General features: G+C 46.5%; 1 protein-coding gene across 2 annotated transcripts in view; it reads right to left on the bottom strand.

Annotated features, from left to right (window-relative positions):
* Window positions 1-3,607: 3,607 nt before the first annotated feature.
* PSAT1 (phosphoserine aminotransferase 1) overlaps window positions 3,608-25,933 on the bottom strand; it is a 38,416-nt gene continuing 16,090 nt past the window's right edge. For both annotated transcript variants that reach the window (XM_045042931.1, XM_003995426.5), the window contains exons 6-9: window positions 23,919-24,088; window positions 16,335-16,463; window positions 5,688-5,825; window positions 3,608-4,747 (exon numbers count right to left, since the gene is read on the bottom strand). In XM_045042931.1, the coding sequence (XP_044898866.1) occupies window positions 4,642-4,747; window positions 5,688-5,825; window positions 16,335-16,463; window positions 23,919-24,088 (543 nt within the window). In that variant the 3' untranslated portion in view covers window positions 3,608-4,641. The remainder of the gene's footprint in view (window positions 4,748-5,687; window positions 5,826-16,334; window positions 16,464-23,918; window positions 24,089-25,933) is intronic.

The following is a 25,933-nucleotide window of genomic DNA, read 5'->3' as shown; positions in this document are numbered from 1 at the left end:
GTTCTTTGTACTAATCTTTCAACTTGACTGTTTGAAATGATATCTATCTACATCTATACCTCTACAACTATATAGATATATAAAACAAACCACAAAATTCAAAATAAACTCATCACCCAGTGCAGCAACCTAAACTCCAGTCTATTTCTCAGGCACCATTAGGCAATCTGTATAGAAACAAGGATAGGATACCAACAGTGACCCGGTCAGCAGCTTCATTAATTATGGCCCTGTCTACATTTCTAGTACCACAAAGTATGTTTCATTTGAATAAAATGCATGGGACTTCCCTAAACTTAGTGCTAATTGCTAATATGCTTAAACACTCCAAGTACAAATTCCATACTTTCCCCCAGTGGGGCCCAAGGTTGTCAATATTCTCATGCACTAAATACTATAGCCTAATTGCAGAACTTCTGTGCACGCAGAGTTTTTCTAATATGCCCAGGTCCCTATTTTCCTAGAAAATCCAATTTACATCTCTGGGATGTCAAATACCACAAATACCATGCTGTTGTTTTTATCACATCAAATAAACTATTTTATCCTTTACCTTCTTAAGAAGAAATTCAATAAACCTTTGCTCACTGCTGGCTTTTCTACCTCTTCCCCAATATCTCTTTCTTTTATCAAGCTTTTCCATCCACTCTGGAATAATCCAGAGGTAATTAGAACTTCTTACCTTCTTTAGGCCCAAAAGGAGCCAATTTATCACAAACTGTCATGGATTCCAATTCTAAATTACCAAGAGTCCAATTACCGACAGAGGCAAGGAATCTTCTTTCCAATTAAAGTGATTGATTTCTTCCCAAACCCAGTAGCATTTCACTTTTTAATTATGTTCATTCTGATCAAATGTGAGAAAATTCTTCCTCATTTTATTTTCCTTCCAAAGAACACATTACAACAAACATTAATCATGAAGTGATACGAGGCCAGACCAGCTAATGCCTTCGGCAGAAATGAACATCTCATCTATCAGTGGGTCTCGTCCATTTCATGGGTCTTAGTGGTGCTTTCACCTCCAAAGGAGGTGGGGGCGAGAGAATTATTTGTTACATCGCATAGTTCACCAAAGGGCTTGTCAAACCTTCCAGGATCAGCTACATTGTGATGAAGCAGCATTGAACATTCAGATAAACATACAGTAGCGGGGGAATGAAGACCGGGACAGAACACGAATTTTGTTTCTCGTGCGAAGAACAGAACCACAGTGTTGGAGACCAAATAGTGTGCGGAGATAAACACGAAGAACATGGGAACGATTTTGTTTTTTCTCACTCAAGTGGCATTAGAATGATTTATGTATGGGCAAGAATTTTGAAGGAGAAAAGTAAAACTCCAAGTTCAGTTTGGAGTGAGTAGAATTTGGAGCATCCGGAGGAATGTGAGGCCACTATGCCTTACAGACTGACCAACGTCTGAAAGAAACTTGTTTTATCTGCTTTGCTTTTAATCTTAGAGGGAAGACCAGCCAGTTCTGGCTCCTGCAGCCTGCTGACCCGGGAGCCTGCATCCCCTTCCACCGCTCTCCACGTGCTAAGCAGGTTGGCATCAGTTCATTCACTTGAGACAATACAAAGGGCAAGGTTTTCACCGGACACACACCTCCCAGCAATCGGAGTCCCAACAAGTCGCTACCCTTGGCACTCATACAATGCTGTTGTGACCATTTCCCAAAAGCGTTCACAGATTTAGAAGAATGGGTCTGGGAGCCCTCCAAGATTTTAAATCTCCCCATTCAACCGCACACCTATTGGATCAGTTTAGCGGAAAATGGATGTTGTACCCTAAGCTTTAAAAATAATCCACGTATGTAAGATTGTACCTTTGCCTTTACTCCAGGTTCAGTTTGTGAAACTCAGGAAGACCGATATGACCTTCATTAAGACTTTTCATTCCTTAAACAGACCGTTGTTGGGTCCCTCCTAAGGGGAAGGATGCCGGTGCTGGAAGTAGAGACAAGGCTCCTTCCACAGTGCTCTATGGGGAAAGGGACATAAGCAGATGTCTCAGGAGAGAATGCAGGTGTGTGATGGGATAAAGGGTCACCCTTGTGAGAACAAAGGAAAGGAGCATTGTTCCAATGGAGGCACAAATAAGGCAGGAACTCTAGGCCATTGTGTATGTGTCACAGCGTGGGAGAACGAATGCACGGACCATTCCAAGAACCATAACGAGGTCAGGCCAGATGCTGCAAAGTTACAACGCCAGACTGAGAACCCTGGTTGTTGTTTTTTTCTTTACCTACCAGGGAGGAGCATGAGGGGAGGTAATACTCCAGCTGGCTGTGCAGGGGTGGGGGCTGGGAGAGAGGAGGCTGCAGAAGTAATCCGCCAAGGGCAGACAGCAGAGCAGGCCACAGCAACAGGAGTGGATAGAAGTGGCCATGAGGGGCACATGGGTGACTCTGTCAGTTGAGCATCTGACTTTGGCTCAGGTTGTGGTGTCACGGTTCGTGAGTTCAAACCCCACACTGGGCTCTCTGCTGTCAACCAGTTGGTGCAGAACCCACTTCGGATCCTGTGTCGCCCTCTCTCTGCCCCTCCCCCGCTCACACTCTCTCAAAAAATAAAACATTAAAAAAAGAGAAGGAGTGGCATTTGGGAGACTCGGGATTGGTACAAACCACAGGAACTTACCATCATGAAAGTATGAAGAAGGTGAGGCAGACGCTGAGCACTATTCCATGTGAATACCTGAGTGGCCTCCATGGGCTGGCTGGCTCTCACTATTTAAACATTTCTTGGGGCGCCTGGGTGGCGCAGTCGGTTAAGCGTCCGACTTCAGCCAGGTCACGATCTCGCGGTCTGTGAGTTTGAGCCCCGCGTCAGGCTCTGGGCTGATGGCTCAGAGCCTGGAGCCTGTTTCCTATTCTGTGTCTCCCTCTCTCTCTGCCCCTCCCCCGTTCATGCTCTGTCTCTCTCTGTCCCAAAAATAAATAAACGTTGGGAAAAAAAATAAACATTTCTTATAGTTATTATTCATATCTTGCATTGAGCTCTTGTTTTAAGCTCTTAAACATCTCTGGGACAAGTGGGGGAATTATTTCAATCCTTCTTTTTACAGCTGAAAGAACTAAGACCAGGGAAGCTTAGCCCTGACCAGGGAACCTCAATAACCCAACCTATTGGTGCAGAGCTGGGATAAGAGATCAGAAGTCCCTATTACACAAACCAATGAAACATAGATCACTCAGAACAGTCCTGCTGACATGTTTCCGGCCTCCATGTGACAGAGTTCATAGACCTTTATACCAAGAGCTGTGCTGTAAGGTGGTTTCCTGATAACGTCCATTCCAAAAGCCAATGGAAAGCCACCAGTGCATGGAATCATTAAAAAAAAAAAAAAAAAAAAAAAATGGACGCACCCAGGTCTCAGGTCTTACACCTACATACCATTGGTGGAACTAAATTACCCTCATCCGATGCTACTTTCACACACAAGTTTTTCCATCATAAATTTTTTAACAGAACAATGCGCCTAAAAAGCAGGTAAAGTGGGGGCGCCTGGCTGGCTCTCCGGGTTGTAAGTTTGAGCCCCAAGTTGGGGGGCTTGAAAAAAAATCAATAAATAAAAAGCAGGTAAAGAAATTCACTGACAAAGGTTTAGATGTTTTAAGACTTTAATGTCCTCCACATAGTCATGAGAAAATACTGACAACGGATAAACAATAGGGGAAAAGACTCTTCAGCAAAGATCTTCCGGAACTCACAGCATCACTGGTCCAACACTCTAAAGAGAACCGTCAAGTGAACAAAGGAGAAGGGAGTTTAACAGAGAATTTTAATTTAACAGCCTCCCTGAAAAATGAAGAGCAAAGCCACCAAGCAACCTTCTCTTCTCCCCACTAAAAGGAACATAAAAGGGAATTTGGGAACTTTGAAATCTTGCAAAGCAGTTTTTTTAAGAGGGAAGAGAGGGGAGGGACATACCGTTGCAAGCGTAACGCATACTATGTGAGATCGATGATTCTAAGGTCTCTACATGCATCACTAGGAACCATATTATTAGAAACATGTTGCATAGAATATAAACTATTGGGTATTAAAAAACACACCTTGCTATATAAACATACAGTATATCACTTTTATCTCTTTATGAGAATAACAGTATAAAGAAAGATCCCCAGTTTGCCTTTTAGCCTAGAACCCCTAAACACTCACTACCTGGTCAGTGTGGACTTGGAAGTAACAGGTGCAGAACCCAGGACACCCCTCTGTGTCATTCTGTAAAGGATCAAGATTCAGCACCTAGAGGTCCCCACCCAGCCTCCATGCCTTGTTTTTGTGTTTCCAGAGAAAGTAACTTCAATTTGCATAATTGAGTCCACAGGCGAGTTTGAATACTGAGATCTAGCCAGGAAAAGCAGCAGCAAGGACAAAATCAGCTGGAACTCACTAGGAAAGCAAAAGGTTTTTAAAATGCTTCCAGTTCAAGTCAGAATTAAGGTGGTGGCCGTTAAGTCTCCCCAGCTCTGCACAGCTGTGGACATGTTGCTGTTCTTTGAAAAACGAGATCTATGATAAGCATGTTCACCCGAGAAAAATACCGTGTCTGCTAAGTTTCTGTCGTCATCGCCGAGTTACTTTCAATTTTGTACACTGTTCAAGGGCAGAGTACACACTGGTAAAGATGTGTTCACAGCTGATGCATCTCCAGAAAGTTCTTCATGAAGGCAGCCAGCTTCTGCACATCCTCAATCGTGACGGCGTTATACAGAGACGCCCGGATGCCTCCCACAGACCTAGAGGGACCAAAGATGCCACCATGAAAAACAAAAGCATCCAATTTAGCATCAAGACAACCGTCTTTCCAGTTCCCAGTCACCGGCTCCTGAGACCGACGCAGCACCCGAGGCCAGCATGCCCAACTTGTCACCTAAAAGCCTCACAGATGGCCAGGAGCTTCAAACCTCTCATCATTAGGAAATTCTCCCAAATGCAGTGAAGGACCATCATGCTCACACATGACCTAGATTAACTCAGCTACCCATGGGCCTGCCGGGTAGGGAGGAGGGGGCTAGCAACCACTGCAGGACAGATGTCTCACCTCCCGCATGGCGAGGACACATTTTTTCATAGAGCATGCAGGACTTTCTGATGCCCAGCAGGAGCAAGAGTGATCCTTTCTCACCAGACATGAGACGGCAACCTCTGTGCCAGAAAGGTCATCTAACACATCTTCAAAAGTAATGTTGACAAAAGCCTGTAGATCTGGCTCCACCATGCACCCAGCCAGGGAATCATGCTAAGGGCTCTATAAGCAAGAGGAGAGGGGCGCCTGGCTGGCTCAGCCAGTAGAGCATGAGACTCTTGATCTCAGCATAGTGAATTCGAGCCCTGTGTTGGGTGTGGAGATCACTTAAAAATAAAATCTACGGGGTACCTGTGTGGCTCAGTTGGTGAAGTGTCCAACTTCGGCTCAGGTCATGATCTTCCCGTTTGTGAGTTTGAGCCCCGCATCTGGCTCTGTGCTGACAGCTCAGAGCCTGGAGCCTGCTTCAGATTCTGTGTGTGTTTCTCTCTCTCTGCCCCTCCCCCACATGTGCTCACTCGCTCTCTCTCTCTCTCAGAAATAATAAATGAATAAACTTAAAAAAATAAATAAATAAAAATTTTCAAAAAAAAAAAAAAAAAGGAACATTACACCAGTGACCTGAGCTTCTGATCTGGAAGCATACTCACCTATGCCCTTTCAAGGAGATCATATTGAGTTCGAGAGCTTTATCGAGAAATCTTTTTTCTAAAGCATCATCTCCTTTGGCATTGCCAATGCGGAATGGAATATTCATCTTGCTTCTATTCTGGGGCTCCACCGGACATCTGAAAAGCATGTTTATTATTCCAGCTACTTTTCCAAAATGTGCGACAGCCATTAACAATCAACAGAAAAATTGTTTTAAACATTTTGTCATTACAATAGAAGATTTAAAAAGTCTGCCCCAGGACATTTTATAACTTTTACTTAAGGAGATCATTCTTGCATATGGAACAGTGAGTTAGCACTGCCTTGTATGACTTGTACTTACTTTCCATGAGCCTCAGTTTTCTCACCTAAATAATGGAAATAACACCTCCATTTCAGATTAGTTGTGATAGTTCAGTGGCACAACATACATGGAGCTTCTAACATATGGCAGCCACATGACAATGTGACACTGTTTCTCTACAAGGCTAGAAAGAAAAAATATCTCAGTCCTAAGAGTGGCTGAAAAACTTAATAATGAACAGCTTTCGAATCACTTGTCAACACTGATTGTCCCAAGCCGTGTGACCTGGAGTAAGTTACTAAACCTCTCTGTTGTGCCTCACTTTCCTCATTTATTGAATAGTGGGAAGAGTAATGGAACATACCTTCTAAGGTTGACATGAGGATTAATAGAGCCACGACTTATAGGGAGTTTTTGAGGTATATTGAGGTATATTTTTAAATGACCACAAATTCTCTAGAGCTCTCCCAGCAAGAACGGGGTCTAGCTCTCCACACCTTTTGAATCTGGGCTGGCCTTGTGACTTGCTTTGACCAAGAGACTGCAACGGAAGTGTTGCTGTGCAACTTGCAAGGGGAATGTGGCCTCCATAGCTGTCCTCTTAAAACATAGCCACCATATTAGCAAGCCTGAGCTAGCCTGCTGGAAAGAGGCCCAGGTAACAGCCAGCACCAACTCCTATACATGTGAGTGAGGTCATTGTAGACCACTGGCTCCAGGTGAATGACCAGATGACCTTGAATGAATAAACGTCCCAAGTGAGAGTGGCCGAAGAACCACCCAGCTAAGCCCAGCCCAACCTACTGACCCAAAGTCATGAGCAAAGAAAATGGCCGTTGCTTTAACAACTGTCTTGCCTGATCTGGGATGCCAAAACAGGTAACTGATACAATCCAAAATAGTGCCTGGAACATATTAAACTATGTAAGTATCAGTTAAATTCAACAAATTCATCTTTTTATTCCCAGCACCTTGCTCAAGACTTATACAAACTCTCAAAAATGAAATGATGTGTGAATTTTTATCTAGGAAAGGTTAGAAATTTGACTTCGGTTTCTGATTTGAAAAACAAGCAGCCAAGATTAAGTCCCATTGACAATCAAAGGAGACAAATGGAAGAGCTGACATCTAAACCCAAAATAAAGAAGAGTCAAATATGTAATAACCCCTTCTCCATTTTCAAGCTCATCCTGTTTTGTTCTTACACTTCCACAGGGTGTGATTCATTAAAATTAAACAGCAAATAAAAGCAGTGTGAGGAGGCCCCTGTTAAAAGTTATGCTCTCCCCTAAGGGCACATACATAATTCCTGTTAAAGTTAATAAGAGTCAAGTGCACACCCACAGGCAGAAGAGACGCCAAGGAGGGAAACCAAATATCCGGTAATAGGCTTTGAGCCCGAATTCCACGCACCCCCCTTTCACTAGGTGGTAGGTTTCATGGCTGACATTTAAATTAAAAATTCATTGGCTACCCTCTTGATATTCTGCTGCCTCAGGCTCCCAACAGGAGGGTCCAATTATAGCACAAAGCACGTCTAATTTAAGAAGAGAAAAATATTAAAAGGAGGAAGAATGAAATATCTTATTTACAGTTCACCCCCACCCCAAATCTACCCCACTATCGTGAAAGCAGATGGCAGCAGGAGAGCCATGCGTTGGCACACAAGTCGTTCCCTCGAGCCCAAGAGGGTCTCTGGCCTAAGGCTCAAGAAGGGAAGCAAAGATTAAAGGGGATTCACTGCCCCCATCTGGTGTGATGGCCGTATAGGGAATTAAAAAGAACAATGGCTCGCAGAGGAGAACAGAGTGGGAACACCAGAAGGTGGAGAGACCTGCTAGAAAGCTCTTACAAAGAGGTTTCCTGCTTGGAAGAATGAGGGCCTGTGACTAAGGCAGGGGCACTGGGGAGCCTCAAGCATGGGGGGTAAACTCAAATGCCAACAGGGGCCCCGCTGTCATATAAATGAGAACAGGTCCATAGGCCACACCAGCACAAACTCCCTTTGTTACCTAACAAATGTGACTGCCCCGTTCTTTGCCTCCCCAGGGAAATATGCTCCTTCTTCTTCTTGAAACACATGGTCCTCCTGACCGAAGTTCCCCCCACCAGGCCCACTCCACTGTCAGGGACACATGGGTTATGAAATAAGAAATCTGGAGTCGGTTGAGCGTCCAGCTTTGGCTCAGGTCATGATCTCATGGTTCATGGGTTCAAGCTCTGGTCAGGTTCTGTGCTGACAGCTCAGAGTCGGGAGCCTGCTTCGGACTCTGTGTCTCTCTCTCTCCTGCCTCTCCCCCAATCATGTTCTGTCTGTCTCTCTCAAAAATAAATAAACACAAAAAAATTAAAAAATGAAGAAATCTGGATTTTTAAAGATCTTCCCGTATTCCGATATCGGCTTAAGTTGTGTTTTAAACACTCTGCGAGGTGCCCCTGGGTGGCTCAGTCGGTTGGGCCTCCGACTCTTAATTTCAGCTCAGGTCATGATCTCGCAGTTTTAGGAGTTGGAGCCCCGCGTGGGTTCTGCACTGGCGACACAGAGCCTGCCTGAGATTCTCCTTCTTTCCCTGTCCCTCCCCCGCTCATGCTCTCTCCTTCTATCAAAAATGGTAAAATTAAAATTAAATTAAAATAAAATAAAATGAAATAAAGTAAAATAAACGCTCTGTGAGCTTTACAAAGCACTGTTGTGGGCTGCACTTGGCCAATGCTCCCCCGTGTGCAATCTGGGGAGTTACTACTGAATTTCGGAAGCTAGCAGAAGGTGTCAAGGCTGAGAGAGCTAGGGTGGGTCCTGGTAGGCAGGGTGTAATCAGCCGGGTAATCCCAGGACTACAAAGATTTAAGGAGAAACTCTAAGCAGTGCTTCCCACTATGTCTATGGTAAAAGTGGATGTGGGAGGGATTACTGAAAAAGCAGTTCCATGGCCTGATAAATTTAGCAAATCCTGCAGTCACAGGGTTAAACCAGTTTCTTGACTCCTACTAAACTTCCCAGAGCCTATCATGAATTTCATATGAATTTTAAGCTCCCCGCATGATCAGTTCCTATAGGGATACAGTTTTCCTCAAATGCATGCGGCTGAGAAACCCTTTGGGTCTCTGGGATTAGAGCTCCAGAATGACCCCTGAGGAACACAAGGACTTCTCAAGGTTCCGGAGCGGACCGGGTGGGGCAAAGGCACTGCTTCAGCAATCACCCACCTCACAGAGGGGGTGAGGGTTGGCAGGACACAGGAAGTGAGCTTCAGCAATGTCCTTCTATGAGGAAGCTGAGAAGCACAGGGAGCCAAGGAAAAGAACGCACCCGGTGAGACAGAAGCCTGCAAAACACCATCACGAGGCCTCTCTTTACTGCCAGATTTTTTAAATGAAGCTAACTTTAGGGGCGCCTGGGTAGCTCAATCAGTTAAGCTTCCCGACTCTTGATTTTGGCTCAGGTTGTGATCTCATGGTTAGTGGGATCGAGACCCAAGCTGGGCTCTGCACTGGAGCCTGTTTAGGATTCTCTCTCCCTCTCTGTACCTCCCCCACTCAGCCTCGCTCTCTCTCTCCCTCCCTGTCTCTCAAAATCCCTCTCAAAATAAACATTATTTTAAAGTTAATTTTAAATTTCTATACAACTTATGAAAATCTAGAGTCAAAATGCAGACATCTACCATCCCCTTCCCCGAGACGGCTACCATCAGTAACCTGGTGTGCATTCCTCAGCATCTTTTTAAACATACAAATGTGTGTACAGACATGTATATATATGTTCATATGTGTATATACACACCTATGCCGGGCTTACAAATATACATGTTGTGGTTTTCTAAGTGAAATAATACATGCATCATCCTTTCCTACACTTACTTTTTTCTTCTATCCCAATGACAGAACGTGGCCAGCCTCCCACATCTGTTCACACAGACCTCCCTCACCCTTCTCACCGCACGCGTTACCCGATTAGGATGGACCCTAACTTCTTTCGTCACACCCCTCCTGATGGGCATGCTGGTTGTCTACAGATCTTCACCTAACAGCACTGGACTTGCAGGGACCAAATTAGGCATGTATCTGTATCCACAATTAGGCACACCTCTGTATCCACAAAGAGAAAGGACAGGCATCTACTTAGACGTAAAACTCCTTGGGCAGAGAGCGAGAGTTTTTAATTCTGATGGGTGATGCAAACGTCACTCCAGAAATATCCAAATTTATACTTGACACACCAAGTGCGTTCCCTTGCCTGACGTTATCAATCTTTTTAATTTCTGCTGATCAGAGGGGAAAAACAAAATCTCCTGATTATAATCTGCATTTCTTAAGGAGGTTGGCATTCATTGCCTATTAGCCAGCTGGGTTTCTTCTGGGTCACTGGCTCAAACCATTAGCAACCACCCCATTTGTATTTGGTTATCGTTTTCCACTTGTGGGCTCTTGCCAAGGATAGTCACTTATATCTTTTGCTACTACACATCTTTTCTCATGTCTGTCATTTGTTTTTGTTTTCACTCTATTTGTGATGTCACAAGCTGTGTAAATTTTAAAGATTTTCACGTAATTGTCTTTTACTTCATGGCTTCTGAGTTTTATGGCTTGTTTAGAAAGACCTTCTATACTCCCTATACTTAAACTCTCTCCTATATTTTCTTCTGGTATTTTTATTTCAGTTTCTTGCATTTAGATCTTTTGACTAATTAGAACTTGTTTTTGAGCATGGCATGATGCAAATATCTAACTCTACAATTTGTCTAAATGGATTACAATGCTTCAAATATCAAAACTTTAGAAAGTTTCAAACATTCTTCTCTAATTTAAAATGCAATTCTCAAGTAGGAGCACCTGGGTGGCTCAGTTGGTTAAGCTTCCGACTTTGGCTCAGGTCATGATCTCACGGTTCTTGAGTTGAAGCCCTACATCTGGCTCTGTGCTAACAGTGTGGAGCCTACTTAGGATTCTCTCTCTCTCTCTCTCTCTCTCTCTCTCTCTCTCTCTCTCTCTCTCTCTGCCATTCCCCTGCCCAAGCTCTCTCTCTCTCTCTCAAAATTCATTAATTAATTAATTTTTAAAAATAAAATGCAATTCTCAAGCAAACATGGACAGCTTCTGGCCTTGACTCTTCCACGGACGGTAATACTGTCTGTCCCTACCACTGCCACACTAGGTTAACGTGGATGAGTTTTAGGAGACTGTACATTAACATTACATTTGATTAATGTAAATATGTTATTTTTTAAAATTTGCAGCGATCCTTTTGCATTAACTTGCCCAGATGAGCATCTGGATTTACTTGTAGATACGTTATCATTTTTGTGGCTACTACAAATGGGATCTTTTTACTTCATCAGCTTTTCATTGTTATTTCTGGAGTACAGCAAAGGAATCAACATTTACATACTTAGCTGTAACTAATCACAATTCTGACCTTGATCATTTCTAAGGTTTTCCACTGATCCCTGCATTACGAATAGAGAGTCACAGTCTATGAGTTTTGTAGTTTGCCTAGTGTAGTAGTTAAGGACCCCGGCCCCAGCGCCCCTGGGGTCCTTAATGTGCATATCCTCAAGTGCATATCCTGGCTTGCTCCCGCTTCCCAGCCGCCACCTTCACCTTCACCTGTCTGTGCCTCTGGAAAACAGGCTTACTGTCTGCTTCACAGGGCTGTGCGGTCATAAAATGTGTACCTTAAAGCACCAGGGCTCTGCCTGCTTTGTTTTATGCTAGTGTTATCACTAGACCCATCCATGCTCCCCTCTTTCCTAAGGTCTGATCCCCAAAAGAAGGTAACAAGAAAGGGGACCTCAGGTCTGGATACGGATGCCTTCACTTGGACATCTTTATAATATCAAAATTAGTATCTAGTATATAGTGAGCACTGTGTCAGGACCATTCTAAGGGCTTCCCATTCTAAGGACCATTCTAACACAAAATAATAATATTAGGAACTAACATTTTTTTTATTTTTTATTTTTTTAAATATGTTTACATATTTACTTTTGAGAGAGAGAGAAAGAGAGCAGAAGCAGAGGAGGGACAGAGGTAGACAGGGAGACACAGAATCCGAAGAAGGCTCCAGGCTCTGAGCTGTCAGCACAGAGCCCAACGCAGGGCTCAAATTCATGAACAGTGAGATCACGACCTGGGCCGAAATAGGACGCTTAACTGACTGAGCCACCCAGGCGCCCCAGGAACTAACTCTTAAGGAATTTTCCCTAGGTGCCAAGTACTTCTTCCAGGGCTTTCTATAAGGTAACCCACGCTAGAACCCTTCTTCTGAACCCTTGTGATATATTCTTTATTCACATGGATTTTCATTTACTTCTCACAACAGTCATAAGAAGTATGTACCATTAGGGCACCTGGGAGACTCAGTTGGTTAAGTGTCCAACTCTTGGTTTGGGCTCAGGTCACGATCTCACGGTTTCAAGAGTTTGAATCCCGTGTCAGGTTCTGCACTGACAGTGCGGAGCCTGCTTGGGATTCTCTCTCTCCCTCTCTCTGCCCCACCCCCACTGCACTGTCTCTGTCTCTCTCAAAATAAACAAACTAAAAAAAAAAGTATACCATCATTACACCCAATGTACAGATAAGGAGACAGAGTCTGGAGCAGTTAGGTCATTTGCTAATAAGTGGCAAAGAGGGGTTCACTGTGCACATGGGCTCAAGTCAGGGTCAACCAGCACCATGTGGATGGTTAGACTATGTAATGAACTCAGGGACTTCGAAGGCTGACTTTTCTAGTGTCGAAGTCCACACCAGGGTCACTGGCAGAGCTGGTACAACACCCTAGAAACTGCCCAGAACCATGTTCAGTAATGGGCTGCCTTATGAGTTGGGGGAAGCCAAAGCGGAGGGGAGAACAAAAATAAGGAGCTAGAGGTGGTGGTAAGTGACAAAGTCTAATTCTAGGCTATTTGGTACTCTTCTTTAAAATTGCTCACCTCCCTCGGGGGCCATATGTCTATAGCTGAAAAGACAAGCGAAGAAGTTCCTGAAAATCCAAGTGAATACAGGAAGAGCTAGTAAGCACCCACTGCAAACACTGAGCGGGGAGCAAGCAAAAGGCCGCTTGACTCCAGTAACAGGGTCCCACAAGAACATCAGGCGCCAGGATGACATTTTCTGGGCAGGCAGCCCAGGGCAGATGGAAGTTCCCAGAAAGAGGTTTACTCTGAAGATGAAAACTCCGGGTCAAGGTTGTGCATAAGTAAATGAAAAGTGTTAGGTGGGAAAGTGACCTGATTCCTCAGGAGACAACCCGCCTGCCATGTTGGCTTCAGCAGGCTGTCTTCTGGGAAATGCCAGGCTGCGTGCTTGGAGTATAAGAACCTTGGCGGAAAAAGGAATTCCGGGGTTTCTCAGTGTTTCTCTCCTATGCCTTGTTTTGCTTTTGCTTCTAATTCTCTGGATTCTTCCAGAGGCATTATCATTCTTTCTGTCTTCTCATTTCATGCCTACACATCTCCTTAGAAATAAATGGAGCCAAAAGCTAATAGAAAATTTGGTCTCCCCTCCACAACAGCCAAGTGCTTTCACTCACATTTAGGTTCTGAGCACTGTGGGGGTCAGGAAAGATACCTTATTCTTCTGTGTATCCCAGGGCCTAGAACAAGGTTAGCCCAGAGAAGTGCTCAGGAAAATTTACTGGATGGATGGATGGATGGATGGATGGATGAGCGGGCATGTGGGTCATGATGGGATGGATGGATGGACGGATGTGTGTGGATGGATGATGGATAGGTGGATGGATGGATGGATGGATGGATGGACAGGTGTGTGGATGGATGATGGATGGATGGACGGATGGGCATGTGGGTCATGATGGGACGGATGGATGGATGGATGGATGGGTTGGTGGGTGGACAGATGGGTGGATAGAAGGGTAGGTGGGGGGGGGTAGATGTGTGGATAGGTGGATGTGTGGAAGGCTAAACAGGTGGACTAAGTGTGTCTTCAGACCTTTCCAGACCTTCCTTCTCATTCCAGCACAACCGTCCCCTCTAGGCAACCCACTCTTAGCTCCCCAAACACAATGTACTTTCTCCCCTCAGTACCTTTGCAGGGCTGGGCCCTGCCTTCCTAAAAATTCCTAAAAGTACTTTTGCCCTCCTCTGACTAACTCTACTCATGCCCAAGGTGCAATCAAATTCATTCAAAACCCCCCCTACACCTGCAGGCAAAGCATTATCATCTTACTGCTCCAAGCTTATAGTAACTATCACTGAGCACTTGGCTGTGAACTCCTCGGATCATCTACCAAGCCCCCAGTCTGTACTTGGCTGTTGTGCAGAACCAGAGTAGACAGAAAGCACAACATGCACACCTCTCCCCAGACCACATGTGGGGGAGAAGCCTAAAGGCTAAGGCGTCCATCCAAACCCAACTCCCCCAGGGCCTGTGGCTAGAGGGTCACTGCATGCCAAGAACTCACAGGAACAAGCCAAAAGCATTTTAAGGACAGAGGGAGCAGTAGCACGCTGCTTTATCCTACCTACTCCACAAGTACACCCCCACCCACCACCCATGGGTGGTCAGGGAGAAGTATTAAAAGTTAGGCCTAAAGCATCGTCTTGTCCATCTGTCGTGGCACACTGAATTCTCAAAGAAGAATATACATTCTCTAGTTCCTATCAGTCAGTTACTATCATGGAACCCGAAGAGTAACAGTCACTGAGGAGGTCTCAGGCTTGGTAAATGAGTATGTGTTTATGTGTTTATGTATATGCATACAAATGTGTACACACAAACATACACGTATGTGTGTACATGTACACACACGCAGCATAGTCTCCTACACCTGTATGCCACCTGGAAGGGGGGGGTGGACGCAAATGAAAACACCATCTATTAAGCTCCCTGTGTGCCAGGCACTGTGCTAGGTGCTTCACATTCAGCATTCTGGTGAGAGGTCTATGGTAGGGGACTGGATAGTGGCCCCCCAAAAGGTAGATCCATGTCCTAACCCCTGGAAAAAGGGTCTTTGAGGATGTAATTAAGTTAACGGTCTCTAGGTGACAGAAACCATCTGGGATTATCTGGGTAGGCCCCAAATCCAGCAACCAGAAGCGAGGACACACAACAAAGGTGAGGTCAGAGACTAGGGTGATGCACCATAGGCCACGGAATGCCTGGAGCCACAAAGAATGGTTCTTCCCTGGAGTCTCTGGGGGGAGCAAAGCCTTCCTGACACCTTGCACCTCAGGCCTCCAGAACATGGAGAATGGATTTCTGTTGCATTAAGCCATCGAGTTGGTGAATCTTTGTTCCAGCACTTCTAGGAGACGAATACAAGGCCCATACATTTTCTCTGTCCCTCACAGGAGCGGGTCCAGTAGTCAACACACATTCATGAATCTTCTGGTCACCAAAATGTTTTTTTGGTTTTTTAAATTTGTTGTTTGTTTTGTTTTTGTTTTTGTTTTTTTTTGAGAGAGAGAGAGACAGAGTGCAAGTGAGGGAGGGGCAGAGAAAGAGGGAGACAGAATCTGAAGCAGGCTCCAGGCTCTGAGCTGTCAGCACAGAGCCCGATGCGGGGCTCAAACCCACAAACCGTGAGATCATGACCTGAGCTGAAGTCGGTGCTCAACCGACTAAGCCACCCAGGCTCCCCAGTCACAAAAATGTTTAACTAGAAGTCTCCTCATTCACAGACTGCAGGCCTGGGATGGGAATATGTGTCCTATAATAACGGAAGCAGTGAACTTCTAAAAAGGTAGGTGACCCAGCTGAGGGGATCAGGAGTAGATGTTTATACCAAGGGCCTCCAGTGGAGTCCCTACATAAAGGGGAGTGCTTCCAGCAAATCTGCGTGATTTTTCCCAAGGGATGTACCAAGGATGCAGACAGTGGGAGAAGGGGTCTGCCCCAGGAAGAACTGAGACTCTTCCCCAGGAGAGATCTTTGGTGTGAGAAACATCACCACCCCCCGGGAAACAGGTCCCTAGGCCTGGGATTCTGCAGGTGGGGCTGTACAAGGGGAGAACCCACCTGCTGGGGCCCATGACCACCCAGCTCACTGGCACTTCAACATCAAGAAAGGGAAACGTGTCCATTTCTCAAAGGCACACGTCATATACACATGTGAAAATTCACAAGAGGCAAGGAGCGCTCGGGTGGCTCAGTCGGTTTGGCGTCCGACTCCAGCTCAGGTCACAGTCTCACGACTCCATGAGTTTGAGCTCCACATCGGGCTCGCTGCCATCAGCACAGAGCCCAGTCTGGATCCTCTGTTCCCCTCTCTCTCTGCCCCTCCCCCGCTTGCGTGCTCTCAAAAATAAATGAAACCTTTTAATTAATTAATTAAAGAAAATAAATTCACAAGAGGCAAGATGTGAGAGAAAGTCCATCAACTTACACGTAGAATCCTTGCGAATTATCAATGATGTCATAAATCATCTGCGATTTGACGGAGCTGAGGTTCTCCATGGCTGCTGCACCGCCGTTGTTCTTGATCCACTCCAGGACCAAGCCCATGACATAGATGCTGAAATAAAGATTAAAAAAAAAGAAAATCCATCTAGTTCAGCTTTGCAAAGGTGGAAAGACATTCAAGCCAACTGTTGTTTTGCAGCAAGCATCCTCCCCACCCCCACCCAGTTAACCCTTCACTTCCTACACTCACAGAGCCCATACTTCCCATAGTTTGTACCATTCACTCCTTTATTTTATATTTCTCTGGGCCCACGATCTGGACTCTATGGTTGTGGAAGACCTGAAGCACAGTGTTCACCTTCTCTACAGCAGAGCCCTCATAGGGGGCCCGGGGCCCCCACCTGGAGGGAGAAGTGTGGTATGGCACTAGGAGCAGGGGCTCCGAGTCAGTCTTGACTCTGGTCCCACTGCTGCCACTAAGACTACCCAGGATTAGTCACCTTGGAAATCCAAACCCCAGCTTTCCCATCTGGAAAGAGGGATACCTACCACCCTATGCTGGACACCTGGCATCTCAGCTGTCCCAATCTTCCTAACCCCACTCCCACCCAACGGGCAGACCCAGCACGGTCCCTTGTCCTCTGGTCTCAGAGCTGGGCAGGGGACCTAATGGGGCCGATCAGAGCCCTCCCTGGGATTCTCTGACCTGGGAGTGAGGCCAAAGAGGCAGACCTAGCGCTGGTCAAAGTGTGAGACTTGAGTAAGAACATGTGACAGAGACTCATCTGCTTTCCAGCAGAAAGAAGCAATGATCAGAAATGGAGAGCAAGTGGGGTGGGATTTGTGTCCCTGGTTCCAGGAGGAGCCACTGCACCCCAGCCCCTCCTGGAGCTTGGCAGTGTTCCTCTCTGAGCCAAAATGTCAGCTCAGCCACCTGTGAGACATCGGGGCTCGAGGGGACCTTAGGAGACAGATCGGGTGAAGTGCTTAGTGCAGGGTCTGGCACGTGCCAGGTAGGTGACACAAGTGTAGTCAACAGCATCTTCATTACTAAGTGCTCATAACTGCACTGAACATACATGTTGAGGAGCAGTGGATGGTTTCCTAGTGGCCTTCTGAAAGCCCATCTCTCTCTTTTTTTTTTAAGTTTATTTATTTTGAGAGAGAGAGCGTGTGTGTGCACCAGAGAAGGTACAGAGAGAGAGAGAGAGAGAGAGAGAGAGATAATATCTCAAGCAGGCTCCGTGCCTGAGCCACCCAGGAGCCCCTGAAAGCCCATCTCTTAAAGGAGCAAACAGCTCCGTGTGCACCTCACTGGAAGTTTGTGGGGGCAGGAGCACAGGTCTCCAAGGGAAGAGATACCATCTACTTGAGCTGGGAATATGCAGATCAGCTCTCGGCTGTGCAGTCTCCAGGAGTGGAAAAGAGGTCCCCACCAGGGATCTGTGCAAACCAAGTGGCCAGGAGTCAATGCCCAGCAAAGATCTGGGGTGCTAACCCCTGGACAAGAGCTGCCTCGTTCATTAACACCACGGGTCTGTTACCACCGTGACAGGTTGAAGAGGGAGATCACTGGATCTGGAAAGCACTCTAATGGCCAGAAGCTTGTCCCAGAGGAAGCCCGAGGCACTAACTGGCTCATTCACTGTGTCAACCTGGTAGGTAGAGGACCCCGGTGTTTCCATCCCCAGAAGTTAGCAGAAGCCAATGCTGGGCTGCTCAGTAGGCAGTGGGCAGACAGCAGCCTGCACCCACAGACATTTAATAGCCTCTCCAGAAACTTCCCCAGCTTGAGGAATGAGAAACAGTAGCTAGTGGCAAAAAGGGAAGAGAGAATAGAGTGGAGAACAGCCCCTGAGTAATTTAGAGCCTCAGCTGCAGCTCTGTGGATAATGACTGAGAAAGCAGAGGGACAAAGTGGGAAGAAGAAAGGCAGAGGAGTGTATTCCAACATCTATTATGGGGCCAGGCAGCCTGCTAGTTGTTCCTTCTTTTCTGGATCACAATAATCCTGAGGTCAGAGCTACCATCATCCCATCTTACAGATGAGGAAACTGACGTTTGGGGAATTTAATTTGGCTAATGTCACCCATGCAGTGGCTGATAAAGCCAGGATTGCAACCCTGCCTAGTCAGACTCCAAAGCCTGGGCTTTTTTCGCAGTAACCAAGGCATCTGGTTTTGTAGGGGCTCCAGGACCCTCAGCCACTACCTCACCGGCTAGTGGGGCAGCCAGGCTGGCACCAAAGCTCAGACACAGCTGCCCGTGCGGCTGCTAGAGCAGCTTCACAGCACACCTGTGTGGACGTGTGTGTGTTCTAGATAGGACGCTGCCCGCCTCTCTCTCTCTCCGGAAAAAAAAAAGGGGGGCACCTGGGTGGCTCAGCCAGTTGAGCGGCCGACTTCAGCTCAGGTCATGGTCTCATGGTTTGTGAGTTCGAGCCCCACATCGGGCTCGCTGCTGACAGCACGAAGCCCACTTCGGATCCTCTGCCCCTTTCTCTCTCTGCCTACCCCCCCCCCACCTGCTCCACCTCACTCTCTCTCAAAAATAATAATATAAACATTAAAAAAAAAACACAGATATGACACTGCCCACCCACTCCTCTGTTCGGTGACCCGCTCTAGAACTCCCTTCTAACCCCAAACTCACTCTCCCACGAACCACAGAAGCACACCCCGCCCCATGACCCAGGCAAAGCCACTGGTGCCTATTCACTGACCGTACCCTTCCAAGGCCACATTTCGCTTTCACCTATAGCTTTGTTATCCTAGCGTTCCCTAGCTGCTTTCTCGCTACTCAAATCCAAGGCTGCAGCAAAGTCCACAGTCCCAGCCAGTCCTCGGCACCAACACACTGCCCTCTCCGTAGCTGTCATGCTCAGACTCAGTGCTAATCTTAATGGGATCTGAGCAGGCGCTCGGCAGAAAGCCCTCCCATCTTCCATGCTGTCCCAGAGCCGGCACCTGGAGCCTCGCCTATGAAGCCTCAGCATGAGGCAGACCGCTCGGAAGGAAGCGGGTTCTCCCTGTGGCTTCCGATTCATTATCAACTCAAGCTTCTAGCCCCACACAATCCAAACTCTTCAAACTATAGGGACCCTAAATGTTCGGTCTCAATTCTCCCCATTAACCAATTTAACATGCCTGATTCATGCCTTCACTTCTAAAATGCCACCTGCATCACACAGCATAGGTTTACAATCGAAGCTTGTCTATTAAGTTACTAAATAAATCACAGTAGATCCATTCTGTGGAATACCACTAGAACACCATACAGCAATTCAAAGGGGGGGAAAGGCAGGTATTTGAGCTTATATCACATAGCATAGTGTTCGTGGCAGATTGTGGGGTAGAAAAAAGAAATTCACAGAATAGTCTACAGGGTAAAGTCCCACTCACATAACTAAATACAGCTCTGTATATCAGCATACGCCCAGTTAAGGGTCTGTCGGGACCCACAACGAGCAGTGAATAGTGGTTACCCCGGCCGGTTCTGCTCACTTCAGAAATCTTTGCTAGGAACACGTTAGGTGGTTCAGTTGGTCAAGTGGCCAACTCTTGATTTCGGCTCAGGTCATGATCTCGGGTTCAAGCTTCGCACTGGGCTCTGCACTTACAGCGTGGAGCCTGCTTGGGATTCTCTCCGTCTCTCCCTTCCTCTCTCTTTGCCTGCCCCCCCGCCCAACGCCCTTTACCCGATCTGAAAATAAATTAACTTAAAAAAATACAATTATTTAAAAAAAAGAATACATGTTAACTTTTTAAAGCAATACAAATGCTCTCTGTGCACTAAGGCTTAGAAAAGCACACCAGAAATCCTCAGAAAAACTCTCCCTGGCTGTTTGTTCTGAAGATTCTAACTGCAGAAACTCATCTGCTTCTGGGGCTCATGAGGAGCAAGGCTAAGGCCCTGGGCAGGCCCTCACTCCTACTCTGGTAAGAGAGGCGGCCTTGATTAACGGGGTTATTTTCTTATTAGTTACTTTACCTCGTACTACAGAGAAAAAACAAATATATACTTACAGGGTCAGAGAACTATTTGTGGGTACAGAGGGAAGTGTGTGTACCTTCTTGCCTGTGCATTCATTGGGCTTAGTGTGATGTACTAAAGGGTTAAAACAGAAGGCCTACGCGATCCTTTATTCCACCCTAATTCACAGCTCAGGGCTACAGGCAACTATGTGAAGTGTTACTCAGCCCAGTTCACACAAAATGCCCAGAGCCAATGGTCATTCAGCTCTGATTTTAAAAGGAAAAAAAAAAAAAAAAAAGGCTTCTTTTCAAACAACTTGGGGCCTTTTCAAGGACTTCTGTGTGATTCAAAGCTCAGGAGTCTTCTGCCTGTCTTATCCGCTCACATTCAAGGATCGGGGAGGGCATCTGGCATAAATCTTATCTCTAACTTGGGGTTTGTTCTCACTGCGTGAGCTAAAATTTTCTAACCTTGAAGGTTGTAAGTCCCAACAAATGAACTAAGTTGGTTTTCCAAGCCATAGATTTACGGTAATTGGTCAATTGAATGGACTTTTACTTCTCTCCTGTTCTCTTCTTTCGGGGTAAGAGAAAGGACGGCAACTTCCAGGGGGTCTTGGTCAGAACACATTTGAAACCGGTCTTTCTCTGCTACATTTACACTATTCTAATCGAATATTAATGATTCTGCCCCTCGATGGTCTCAGCACTGTTCTGATCTGCCCGGGGGGAAAAGTTTTGCCCCTTTTCTGCCCTTGTTTCTGGTTCAGCCCCCTCTCCTGAGGCAGTGAAGGCCCTCCTCCACCCAATGTAACCCTTTTCCTGAGGAAAAGTTTTGCCCCTTTTCTGCCCTTGTTTCTGGTTCAGCCCCCTCTCCTGAGGCAGTGACGGCCCTCCTCCACCCAATGTAACCCTCCTCCAGGTGACAAGGTGACCAGCGGAGGTGACCAGCCGAGCTGACTGTTCAAGGCCCAGGCTGAGGCCTGCACAGGAGCTGGTAGGGGAGGGACCCTACATGAGAGTCACTGAAGAGTCCTTCTCTGTGTCTCTGGGTCTGACTCCACACACTGTTGTCTCCTATCATTTTGTCGTATTTATTAGACAGACTGACCTGCTTTCTCACTGTTCCCACTGACTTTTCACCCTAATATTAACAAACAAACAGCATTTTAACATATTCATTGTATGTTTTAGAATTTGCTTCCGGTAACTCTTAGTTACCAGAGAAGGTGCCAGAGTGTGCCCTCCCCCCCGCCCCTCTGGGCTGTGCTGTGATCTGAACTTGCCAGCTTTCAGACCACATTTCAGGACAGTGTTCCCCCCACCTCCTCCTGGAGCCCACGGTGGTCTCTGTCTCACCCTGAAAGACCCACCTGATGGCGAGCCAGGCCTTGGCCCCACCTTCTAACAGAGAGGACAAACACCACCTGTCACTGTGCAGCCTGGCACCTAAGCCCCTTCCCCAGGCTCCCCTGCACCTGCATCCTCACCACTCGGCACTTCCAACTTGCTTCCAACTTGACCAGTGATCACTGGCGCCTGGAACTGCCTGGAACCCCAGAAATAGGACCGATGGACAAGAGATTCAGCTCCACTGTCCCCACCCTTAACAGGCATTTCAGAAACATTTTCAATCAGGGTGAAACAGAGTGGGGTTTAGAAGTGACCAGGACAGTAACCACTAGAACACCCCATTCCCCAAGGAAAACGGGAGACACAAATTAGCTGCTGTGCTCCCGTCAGCGGTGCAGAAATCCAGTGGAAACTTCCATCAGAATTTTAACTTTGAGGGGCACCTGGGTGGCTCAGTCGGTTAAGCGTCTGACTTTGGCTCAGGTCACAATCTCACAGTTCGTGAGTTCGAGCCCCGCATACGGATGTTTGCTGTCAACACAGAGCCTGCTTTGGATCCTCTGCCCCCGCCCCCCACTCTCTGCCTCTCCCCTGCTCATTCTATCTCTCTCTCTCTCTCTCAAAATAAATAAATTAACCTAAAAAAAAAAAAAGAATTCTGGGGCACCTGGATGGCTCAGTTGGTTGAGCATCTGACTTCAGCTCAAGTCATGATCTCATGGTTCATGGGTTCCAGACCCGCCATCGGCCTCTGCGCTGACAGCTCAGAGCCTGAAGCCTGCTTTGGATTCTGTGCCTCCTTCTCTCTCTGCCCTTCCCCCCGCTCATGCTATGTCTCCCTGTCTCTCAAAAAGGAATAAGTGTTAAAAAATTTAAAATTAAAAAAAAAAAAGAATTCTAACTTTGAGAAAAAAACACTTTTCCTTCCTAGAGCCAATTATGTAGAAGATTTTCTAGAAGCAGCCTCTATCAGGAAGAACTCAGACAAAGTCCCAACTCAGAGGGAAATGCTCCCTGCGCCAGCCTGAGCCTGCCTTTCCACATGCTCTTCTGAAAGCACTTTCCCCCCAGAAAATTCCATGAGCGGAAGAGCTGGACTCCAACAGTGATCTCCTAAGACGAATCCTTCAGACACAAAGAAACACACACTGGTAATTTCACCTGTGGAGAACACTTAAGGTACAGGGTGAACCCACCCAAGCTCTGGAACCAGGCTGTCCAGGTTCCAATCCCAGCTGTGCCACGACCTACAAGTATGGCCTTTGCTTCTTTACTTGGAAAATGGGAATAAAAAGAGTATTTACCTCCTCGGGTGCTTGGGAGCACTAAAAGGGTCATACAAATAAAGTATCACCATTCTATATCATACATGGCCTGAAAGTAATCCATAAATTCTGGCTTTTCCCTCCCCTGCTAAAGCTCTGGGAACTAGCAACAAGAGAAACAGTAATAATACAGCAGCTAACATTTATAAATTACCACGTGCCAACCACCAAATGCGTTTTATATGTAAGTCAGCCAATCAATCAATCAATCCTCACAGCACTATCAACAGGGTACTATTATTACTCCTGGAGGAACCTGCTACACAGACAGGTTAAGTGACTTGCCCAAGATCACACAGCTAGTAAGTAGTAAAAATCTCCCAGGCAACTGTTAAATCCTAGGTGTCACAAGATTTTCACAAAATATCTGAGGCTTGGCGTTAAAAGACCATGGGGCAGGGGAGCCTCGCTGTCCCTGAATGTGCTTTAATACACTTTTCTCACTCGGCTAATAGGAAGCCAGGCGTACCGGACAAGCACAGACTGGGTGAAAAGCCCAAGCCAGTGTGTTCGCTGCCTGGTGGCCAGCTTTGTGCAGGCCCAGCAGGGAAAGAAAAGAAAGCCGGGGAGGCCTGGCCTTTGAAAGTCCTTTTCCAAAGTTTCCTGGAAGCTTCCAAAGCTTCATGTTTGAGATCCACACCTGCCACTCATTTGCAGAGAGCTTTTGGGTTAATGGTAAACTCCTAAGGCTATCAAGACCTAAAAAGGGCAAGGAAAACTGACCTAACAGTGCACAGGGGATAACAGAGAGAGGTGAGCTGGGCAAAGAATCCTGATAGGATGTCTGAGCCATTAGGTCACTGGCTAATGAAAACGTGCTCTACTTCAGAAAGCTACCTCCCTCCGCTTTGATGGGAAAGAGTGAGACCTCCTCCGTCAGTCCCCGAGGCCCCCGAGCCATGCCCCGGAGCTAACCTGAAGCACGGAGGCGTGTTGTACAGGGAGCCGTTTCCAGCCTGCACTTTGTAGTCCAGGACTGACGGGCACTCCCTGAGGGCGAACCCCAGCAGGTCATCACGGACGATCACCACCGTGACCCCGGCAGAGCCTACGTTCTTCTGGGCACCCGCAAAAATGACACCAAACTGAAAAAGAGAAGGCATGCTGTTTTAGATACGCTTGGTCATTTTTCATAACTGTATTCAAATTTCCCAATGTCTTTCTAAAGTATGAGGAAGTGATTCTATCCTAATCTTGCTCAAAGTGCATTCTATTCTCTAAAGGCATCTCTGCCTGGGAGAGTTCAGAGGCCTGCAGGTTACACATGTCCCTGGTCCCACTCACCAGCAAGGGGCCAGCCCGAACCAATCACTACAAAGACCTTATACATATTCCTATCACTGTATATACGCCCTTTCTACACCCAAACCAATATTTAAAATGGGCCTGGGTGGCTCAGTCGGTTGAGTGTCCCAACCCTTGGTTTCAGCTCAGGGCATGATCTCACAGTCCCATGAGTTCAACCTCCCCATCAGGCTCTCGCTTGGGAGTCTCTCCCTTTCCTTCCCCACTCACACTGCCTCTGTCTCTCTCAAATAAATAAAGAAAGAAACCTTTTTTAAAAAAGTATAAAAAAACGGGGCTAACTGTTCTGGGTAACCAAAAGAAACAGTTTTGAATGCATTCGTGTTTGTATAAAAGGACAATCGGAAGATGTTGAGAAATAATAGACAAGCTGCCTGAAAGAGAAGAAAGTTTAGGCAACAGATGTTTAAAGGAACTTCAGAAAATTTTGTCACGTAAGATCCAGAACCCTCTCCCACATCCTCCCATGAATGCTTGGAACACTTTATAAATATCAAACGGCATCCCAAGGATAAGGAGGGAAGACAGCCGGGCCTGATAGGGAGTACTTTATAGGTGACACTGTTTAGAATTGCCAATGCGCGGCAACTGGTCATAAAAAGTGGATTATTCACAGAATGTGGTATAACCGCACAACGGAAGATTATTCAGCCTTAAAAAGGAATGAAGGTGCGACCCCTGCTACCGCGTGCATGACCCCCGAGGACATTTTAAGTGAAATGAACTTGGCACAAAATGACAAATATTGCCTGAATCCCCTTCTGTGAGAGACCCAGAAGAGTCCAATTCACAGAGGGTGGTGGCTACCAGGGCCTGGGGGACGACTGAGCAGAGTTCCAGCTTGGGAAGATAAAAAGTTCTAAAGACAGATGGTGATGCTGTTTGCACAACAGTGTGAATGTACTTAATGCCAGTGAACTATATACTCAGAAATGGTTAAGGTGGTAAATTTTATGTTATGTATATTTTACCGTAATTTTTTTTTTAAAGGCAGACTACCATTTAGTGAGTTTGTTTTTAAATGCTTTAAAGGGAGTGCCCAGGTGGCTGAGTCGGCTGAACTTCCAACTTTGGCTCAGGTCATGATTTCATGGTTCGTGGGTTCGAGCCCCCATTGGGCTCTGTGCTAACAGCTCAAAGCCTGGAGCCTGCTTCAGATTCTGTGTCTCCGTCTCTCTCTCTGCCCTCTCCCATTCACGTTCTGTCTCTCTCCCTCTCAAAAATAAAATAAGCATTAAAAAAAAAAAAAAAAAAAAGGAAATGCAGAGCACCTAGGTGGCTCGGTCAATTGAGCATCTGACTTTGGCTCAGGTCGTGATCTCGCGGTTTTTGAGTTCAAGATCCGTGCTGAGCTCTGTACTGACAGTTCAGAGCCTAGTAAGCCTGCTTCGGATTCTGTGTGTATCTCTCTCTCTGCGCCTCCCTGGTTAGCACTCTGTCTCCCTCTTTCTCTCAAAAATAAATAAACATTGAAAAAAAAAAGTAAATGCTTTACTTTTTGCACCCCCTGGTTGCATTCAGCTGAGTGCTGTGCTCCCCCGTCCACCCTGGTGTGCCACTAGGAAAGGCTATATGCCCTGTTGATGCTCTGGGAGTTGAGGTGGGCTCACGGCCAGGTGCAGCTC

The sequence above is a fragment of the Felis catus genome, chromosome D4, assembly GCF_018350175.1.
Source record: "Felis catus isolate Fca126 chromosome D4, F.catus_Fca126_mat1.0, whole genome shotgun sequence".
Classification (NCBI taxonomy): Eukaryota; Metazoa; Chordata; class Mammalia; order Carnivora; family Felidae; genus Felis; species Felis catus.
The sequence above is the reverse complement of the archived record's forward strand: the minus strand, read 5'-3'. Positions and strand labels throughout refer to the sequence as shown.